The sequence below is a fragment of the Cebus imitator genome, unplaced genomic scaffold (genome assembly GCF_001604975.1).
Source record: "Cebus imitator isolate Cc_AM_T3 unplaced genomic scaffold, Cebus_imitator-1.0 Scaffold188, whole genome shotgun sequence".
Taxonomy (NCBI): Eukaryota; Metazoa; Chordata; class Mammalia; order Primates; family Cebidae; genus Cebus; species Cebus imitator.
In genome coordinates this window covers 6,241,683-6,250,169 of record NW_016107503.1, presented here as the reverse complement: position 1 = coordinate 6,250,169, position 8,487 = coordinate 6,241,683, and the positions used below count along the sequence as shown (strand labels likewise).

The window sequence follows — 8,487 nt, the reverse complement described above, 5'->3', positions numbered from 1 at the left end:
ACCTTTGATGATAGATTTGTTATAATGGATTTTTCTGACGCTTTCTCCAGTTAAATCATTCAATAAATAAGCATTGTATAATTACTCACACTTCTTTCTTGTTCTATTCCATCTGCTACCGCCTTAATTCAATTCCTGTCAGCTATTGTCCTACCTCCAATCCATTCCAAAGAATTCCATGAGATTAATCTTTCTAAAGCACAGTTATGATCATTTTAGTTCAATAATCAAGATTTTTAATGGCTTACCACTGCCTACAGAATAAAACTTAGTCTCTTTTGCCTGAAACTCAAGGCTTTCTACGTTCTGGCCTACTTTTCTACCTCTTCACTGTGCTTCAATTTCCTTATCTGTGAAAATGCAGGTGACAGTAACAGTGCTTACCTGGCAGAGTTGTTACGAAGATTAAATAAGTTGAAAGCACTTAGAATAGTGCTTGGTTTACTTAAAATTTTACTTCTAAATCATTACTGATGATTTTCCTTCTAAAGCATTGTGTTAGCCAATTGTTCTGACTCCCTTTGCTCACTCTGTTCCAGTCACCACTGACCTTGCTGTTCCTAGAACATGCTAAGTCCACTCCTACTCTAGGGCCTTTCCACTGACTATTCCCTCTACCTAGAAGGCTCTTTCCCCAATATATCCACACAGACAGCTCCTCATCAGCTTTAGGGATTTGCTTAAACATCATATTGTTGGTAAGGTCTACCCCTGACTACCCAATTAAAAATCACAACCACCTCATCATTCCCTTTACTCTCTTCCATAGCACTTGACGGCTTATAATATGCTTTATAATTTAGTTAGTTATCATGTTTGTTGTTTATTGACTCACTCTCCTGCTATAACATTTTGTTTATTTTGTTTTAGGCATCTAGAACAGTACCTGGCACATAGTACTCATGCAATAAATATTTGCTGAATTAATGGAGAACTCTTACCCTGAATCAATGCATGAATGAGTGACATCTGCCTTGAGGATCAAATCTGTATTTCCAACTGTCTGCAAATCTCCTAAAAATCAGGTCCTCCTAACAATCCACAGGGCCAAATTGAATATCCATCAGTTTCTTTCCCAAAGCTTGCTGCTTCTCCTCTTCCTATGTTTCCTAAATCAGTCATGGCATCACAATCCCTCCAGGCCCTGAAACTTCAGTCATTTTCAGCTCCTCACATTTCCTCAGATCACACAATCTTCATGGTTGTTTGTACCCCTAAAACATCTCTCAAATCCATTTCTTATTATCCATTTTTATTGCCTCTGCCCTAATTCAGGTCCTCATAATCTTTACTTAGTCTTTGATCTTTTAGGAAGGAACTCTCTATCTGATCTCTCTGCTTCCAATCTCTTTGCTCTACAACCAGTTAGCTTTTGATTTCTTTCTCTTCTTTTCAATTACCAGTATTGAACAGTCCTATTAGCCAGGTGTGATGGTGTACGCCTGTGGTCTTAGCTACTCAGGAAGCTGAGGTGGGAGGATCACTTGAGCCCAGGAGGCAGAGGTTGCAGTGAGCTAAGATCACACAACTGCACTCAGCCTGGATGACAAAGTGGGACCCTATCTCAAACAAAACAAAACAAAAGCCAAACAGTCCTATTGCAATACAATTAGTTAACTTTTTTTTTTTTCCTTTCTTTAAAGACCCAGTCTTGCTGTCGCCCAGGCTGGAGTGCAGTGGCACTATCTCGGCTCACTGCAACCTCTGCCTCCTGGGTTCAAGCGATTCTCCTCTCTCAGTCTCTCAAGTAACTGGAATAACAGGTGTGTGCCACCATGCCCAGCTAATTTTTGTATTTTTAGTAGAGATAGGGTTTCACCATGTTGGTCAGGCTGGTCTCGAACTCCTGACCTCAGGCAATCTGCCCACCTCAGCCTCCCAAAGTACTGGGATTACAGGCGTGAGCCACCATGCCCAGCCAATATTCCTGTTTTAATCACTTCTTCTCTGGCCACAGAGTTCTCTACAAGTACTGTTAAAAACTCAAATCCAATCATGTCACTCCCCTGATAACAATCCTTCACCAGTTTCCTAGTGAACCTAGAATAAAATTTAAATTCCTCATCATGGCCTATAAAAGCCCTGCATTCTTTTTTTTTTTTTTTTTTGAGACGCAGTCTCGATCTGTAGCCAGGCTGGAGTGCAGTGGTGTGATCTCATCTCACTGCAACCTCTGCCTCCCAGGTTCAAGCAATTCTCCTGTCTCAGCCCCCCGAGTAGCTGGGACTACAGACCCATGCCACCAGGCCTGGCTAACTTTTTATATTTTTAGTGGAGACAGGGTTTCACCGTGTTAGCCAGGATAGTCTCAATCTCCTGAACTTGTGATCCATCCACTTGGCCTCCCAAAGTACTGGGATTACAGGCGTGAGCCACCATGCCCAGCCAATATTCCTGTTTTAATCACTTCTTCTCTGGCCACAGAGTTCTCTACAAGTACTGTTAAAAACTCAAATCCAATCATGTCACTCCCCTGATAACAATCCTTCACCAGTTTCCTAGTGAACCTAGAATAAAATTTAAATTCCTCATCATGGCCTATAAAAGCCCTGCATTCTTTTTTTTTTTTTTTTTTTTTTTTTTTGTGAGACGGAGTCTTGCTCTGTTGCCAGGCTAGAGTGCAGTGGCATTATCTCGGCTGGAATTACAGGCATCTACCACCATACCTGGCCAATTTTTGTATTTTTAGTAGAGATGGAGTTTCACCAGCTTGGCCAGGCTGGTCTCGAACTCCTGCCCTCGTGATCTACTCACCTAGGCCTCCCAAAGTGCTAGGATTATAGGCATGAGCCACTGTGCCCAGCCCTTTTCTTTTTTCTTTTTTTTTTTTTTTGCAACAGAGTCTTTTTTTTTTTTTTTTTTTTTTTTTTTTTTTTTTTTTTGAGAGAGTCTCACTCTGTCATCCAGGCTGGAGTACAGCAGTACAATCTCAGCTCACTGCAGCCTCGGCTTCCTGGGTTCAAGCGATTCTCCTGCCTCAGCCGCCTGAACAGCTGGAATGACAGGTACCGTCACCACGCCCAGCTAATTTTTGTAGTTTTAGTAGAGACGGGGTTTCACCATGTTGGCCAGGCTGGTCTCAAACTCCTTACCTCAGGTGATCACCTGCCTCTCAGCCCCTAAAGCGCTGCGATTACAGGCATGAGCCACCACACCTGGCCTCTTTTTTTCTTTCTTAAGAGATGAGGTCTTGCTATGTTGCCCAGGCTGGTCTCAAATTCCTGGGTTCAAGCAATCCTCCCACCTCGGCCTCCCAGGTAGCTGGGATTACAGTGAATGCCATCATACCTGGCTAGAGCCCCTATTTTCTGCTTCCTGCCTGTCTAACCAGCTGCCTATCGCTCTTGCACCATTCTTTTTTTTTTTTGAGATGGAGTTTCGCTCTTGTTGCCCAGGCTGGAGTGCAATGGTGCAATCTTAGCTTACTGCAAACTCTGCCTCGCGGGTTCAAGCAATTCTCTTGACTCAGCCTCTCAAGTAGCTGGGATTACAGGCATGCACCACCACGCCTGTCTAATTTTGTATTTTTAGTAGAGACAGGGTTTCTCCATGTTGGTCAGGCTGGTCTCAAACTCCCAACCTCAGGTGATCTGTCTACCTCACCCTCCCAAAGTTCTGGATCACAGGCAAGAACCACTGTGCCCGGCCTCTTGCACCATTCTTAATATGACAATTATTAATAGTTTTTCCAATGAGCCAAACTCTCTTGCAACTTAGGGCCCTTGCATAAGCTGTTTATTCCACATAAACACTCTGTTCTACATCCTTTGTCTTGCTACTCCTACTTGTCCTTCAGGGCTTGGCTTAAAAATCACTCCTCAGAAAAGGCTTTCCTGCCCTCTAGATCTAAGTTAGGGTTCTCGCTTCACTCTCACAGCATCCTCAACATTTCTTTCACAACATGTGAGAGAGAGAGAGAGAGAGAGAGAGAGAGAGTGTGCGCACGCACGAACGCGCCTGCACGCTAGCAATAATTTGTAACGTAATTGTTTAGAGCCATATTCCAAAACTAGATTGCCTAGGTTCAAATCCTACTTCACTGAGCCTCAGGTTTTAAAATTATAACTCCAGGATAATAAAACTTTATTTTAGGGTGGCTGTGAGAATAAAGTATCTTCAAGTACTATGCACATAGTGAACACTCTTAAGCGTTCAACATATCTTGTAAGAGGAATGCAGAAAGGTTAAGGATTTTATGAAAGAGGAAACATTTGAGCTGAATGTTGAAGGATGAGGAGAACAATGGAGGAAAGAAATGTAGCAGACTGAGGAAGTAACCTGACATGATCACCGAGAGGTCACAAGTCAGGCCTGGCTGGAGCACAGGAAGTACAGGGAAAAGTAGTAGGAGATGAAACTGAAAATGCAAATTAAGGGCAAAGTTGTACTGAATTAGTAAACTGGAATGTAAACCCTGATCTTCTGTTTCCAAATTCATGCTCTTCTCACAGGGAGCCAAGCAAATGTCAAATTGTGACATCTTGCTAAGGGCTGACAATTTAAAATATTACCTATGTATGCTAAGAACCTGCCCCTTCCCCATAGGCCTGCCTGTTTGTGTCATTATATATACAGGCCTGCCTGTTTGTGTCATTATATTTTCATATTTTCATCTATTATTTGTGACTCTAAATGAAGAATCCTAGGGACATGATTCTAACACTTTAGGACCTTAAAGTTTAGAACATTCAAACTTATGTATATAAAAATATAAGTAAACAAAAGCAGCAAAATGAAAACATTAAATTGATTCACTCAACATAGAATTACCCATAATATATGTTACATAAAGAAAGAAAACCATGGATGATCCCAAGCATGAAAACCCTGAAGTCACTTATATATAAAAGAGGAAGTCTTACAGATCTAAACTTATGTTTTTAGGCTGAGTACGGTGGCTCACGCCTGTAATCCCAGCAATTTGGGAGGCCGAGGCAGGCAGATCCCTTGAGGTATGGAGTTCAAGCAAGCCTGGCCAACATGGTGAACCCTTGTCTCTCCTAAAAAATACAAAAATCAGCCATGTGTGGTGGTGGGCACCTGTAATCCCAGCTACTCAGGAGGCTGAGACAGGAGAATTGCTTGAACCTGGAAGGCAGAGGTTGCAGTGAGCCAAGATCATGCCACTACACTCCAGCCTGGGCAACAGAGCAAGACTCTATCTCAAAAAAATAAACAAATAAAATAAAATAATGTTTGTAATGTACTAATATAAATTTTCACTTGCATTGCCTGAGCATCAAGTGGAAAAAGCTATACCAGGAAGTTCAATGTGAAAAAGGGATTTTAAATTTTTAAATTATGATGGGTTATACACAAATATATCATTAGAATTAACTGTAAGGCCTACCATACACAGGGTATCTTTCTGATCACCTTAAATGTTCCAAATCATCCTAATGATAAATACCACATTTTACTTATTCTTTTCTCATTCTCCCCTACGACTCCTCACCTTCTAGGAGATCTCGCGCCAGCCCTGGCTCTGCTCCTGTGGAACGGACAAAATCCGACAGGACAGCATCCATGTCCAAGGTCATGTGATCATTAAGTACTTTCAGGCAGCTGGATGTAGGTAGATCAAAGTTCAAAATTCAGGCCTCTACCTGAGGAAGAAATAAATACATAAGGCTCAAATTACACTGGAACAGGATAATCACAGCCCCATGTCAGCAGCTTCCTAACCAAATGGGGAAACTATCCTAGCTCATTCATTTAAGTTGATAGCAGTTTAAAATTATGAAGAGTAACATTTTATTTCCTAACTCTTCATTAACATTAGTATCTGGTTTTGTTTGTTTGAGACAGAGTATTGCTCTTTCGTCAGGCACCAGGCCATAGAGGAGTGACATAATCTCGGCTCACTGCAACCTCCGCCTCCTGGACGCAAGCAATTCTCCTGCCTCAGCCTCCAGAGTAGCTGGGACTACAGGCATGGGCCACCACACGCAGCTAATATTTTGTATTTTTAGTAGAGACGGCGTTTTACTGTGTTGGCCAGAATGGTCTCGATCACCTGACCTCGTGACCTACCCACCTCAGCCTCCCAAAGTGCTGGGATTACCATGCCCTGAGCCACTGCACCTGGGGAACATTAATATCTTAAAGCCTGCATTAACCAGTAACCTATAATGCCACTCTGAATAATGCTTTCCCTGTACTTTTCCTGAGTACTGCTTTTCTACCATGAGTTTGCTTATCCAAACTAAAGGAAGGAAGCAATAGGCTACCAATCCTAAAGAACTCCCCACTTAACAATGGAATAAAGGCAGAAATTAATTTAAAAAAGGAAAACAAAAAAAATTTTAAATAAAAATAAAAGGAACCCCCCACCTGCAATAGTCTCTAACATGGTACCTTGTTTATTTCCTTCCTGGCACTTGAATACTCTCAAATCATTTTAATTAGTTGCTGTCTAGCCATCTCCTCTAAGTTTCTTGAAGGCAGGAAACTTGTATGTCTCCTTCACTAATGTATCCTCTGCATGTATCACCTGGCACAGTGCGAGGAACACTGGCTGTCAGTAGATATTTCTTGAATGAATGAACAATTACTATACACTGGATCATTTCAGAGTTAACTAGTGTTTTTTTTTTTTTTTTTTTTAGAAAGAGTTTCACTCATGTTACCCAGGCTGGAGTGCAATGGCGCGATCTCGGCTCACCGCAACCTCCACCTCCTGGGTTCAGGCAATTCTCCTGCCTCAGCCTCCTGAGTAGCTGGGATTACAGGCACGCACCACCATGCCCAGCTAATTTTTTTGTATTTTTAGTAGAGACGGAGTTTCACCATGTTGACCAGGATGGTCTCGATCTCTTGACCTCGTGATCCACCCGCCTCGGCCTCCCAAAGTGCTGGGATTACAGGCTTGAGCCACCGCGCCCGGCCCGTTAACTAGTGTTTTGATGCTAGCAGAGGAGTAAATTGATAGCTAAAACTATTCAAAATACATGAACAGGCCAGGCGCAGTGGCTCACCCCTTTGATCTCAGTGCTATGGGAGGCTGAGGCAGGTAGATCACCTGAGGTCAGGAGTTCGAGACCAGCCTGGCCAACATGGCGAAACCCCGTATCTACTAAAACCACAAAGATTAGCTGGGTTGCGTGCCCCTGTAATTCCAGCTACTCAGGAGGCTGAGCCAGGAGAATCACTTGAACCCACAGCAGGCAGAGGTTGCAGTGAGCCAAGTTTGTGACACTTCACTCCAGCCTGGGTGAAAGAGCGACTCTCCATCTCAATAAATAAATAAAATAAGCTGTTCCACAAAGCAGAGTGGGGACCCCAAAGGTTCATAACAAGAGTCAATCTCTATTAACCTTAGGAATCTAGGAAACATGTCTACTCCAAAACACGTCTTTCTCCATGCGGGACAGATGACTGCCAAGTAAGTTCAACTGAAAACGATCTCCTCTTTCAGACTCTGGCAGAACTATGTCCCTGACCTGACAGCCTGGCACCAATCCAACGTTCCTCTGAGGTTAAAAGTCCCAACTAGGGAAGCAATAATAGAGTGAAGAAAAATCTCTGACCAAATTCTGCCAGGTTTTCAGCTTTCTATAGAAGAGTCATTCATAAAGTTGCCAGGTACACTTGCCCTACCATACCCACCAATCCCCTGCCTTTTGGGAAAGGTCAAAGTATAATTCTTGAAAGCACTAAGCGACAAAGCAAATACAAAAGATTTGTGGGTTATTAAATCAGCAGGTCACTAACTTGCTAAAACTGGATTTTTTTTTTCTTTTTTGAGAGAGAGAGAGAGAGAGAGAGATGGCAAAATAGAAAGTATTCTCTCTTGTCCTGTTCTAGTAGTACAAGAGATCTGTGAGTGCAGGGACACGATTTCTTCATTTTCGTAGCTCCAACATCTAGTATAGCATCTATAATATAGTAGGTAGTCAAATGCCTGATGAATAAATGATTCAATGACTAAGCCAACTTCCACATCAGCTACCAACAAACAAACCAATTTGAAGCTTACCAGATCAGAAATTCTAGGGCGCTTCTTATCACCCTTCTATTTCTAAAGTTTTAAAAACTCTCCTTTCTAAAGGGACATCAACCATGCTGTCACTACTCTCACCATCCTCACATTATGTGAGTTTACCTACATACACCTATATGTATTAACTAGGTGACTTTGGTCAAATTACTTACAGGGTTTCAGTTGCCTCTTCTATGACCTAGACTTGGATTAGATGACTCCTAAGATACTTTCAAGGTTTAAAAAATAAACTTCTTCAGTTCACTACAGCCTCATAATCTATTATCTTTGACTGTCTATCAGTCTAGATATTATTAATGTTAAATTTACCTGAGTTTCAATATCGTAATTATCAGAAAGAACTACTAATACATAAAGAATTTTTGGGCCGGGTGCGGTGGCTCAAGCCTGTAATCCCAGCACTTTGGGAGGCCGAGGCGGGTGGATCACGAGGTCAAGAGATCGAGACCATCCTGGTCAACATGGTGAAACCCCGTCTCTACTAA

At 42.2% G+C, this 8,487-nt stretch overlaps 1 protein-coding gene across 4 annotated transcripts in view; it reads right to left on the bottom strand.

Moving 5' to 3' along the window:
• The window catches only part of OTUD7B (OTU deubiquitinase 7B), a 69,615-nt gene that overhangs the window by 27,849 nt on the left and 33,279 nt on the right, over positions 1-8,487 (bottom strand). For all 4 annotated transcript variants that reach the window (XR_005203070.1, XM_017546396.2, XM_017546398.2 and 1 more), the window contains exon 2: positions 5,456-5,606. Coding sequence is in view for 2 of the 4 variants with exons in the window: in XM_017546396.2 (XP_017401885.1) it covers positions 5,456-5,540 (85 nt within the window). In the remaining 2 variants the exon portion in view is untranslated. The remainder of the gene's footprint in view (positions 1-5,455; positions 5,607-8,487) is intronic.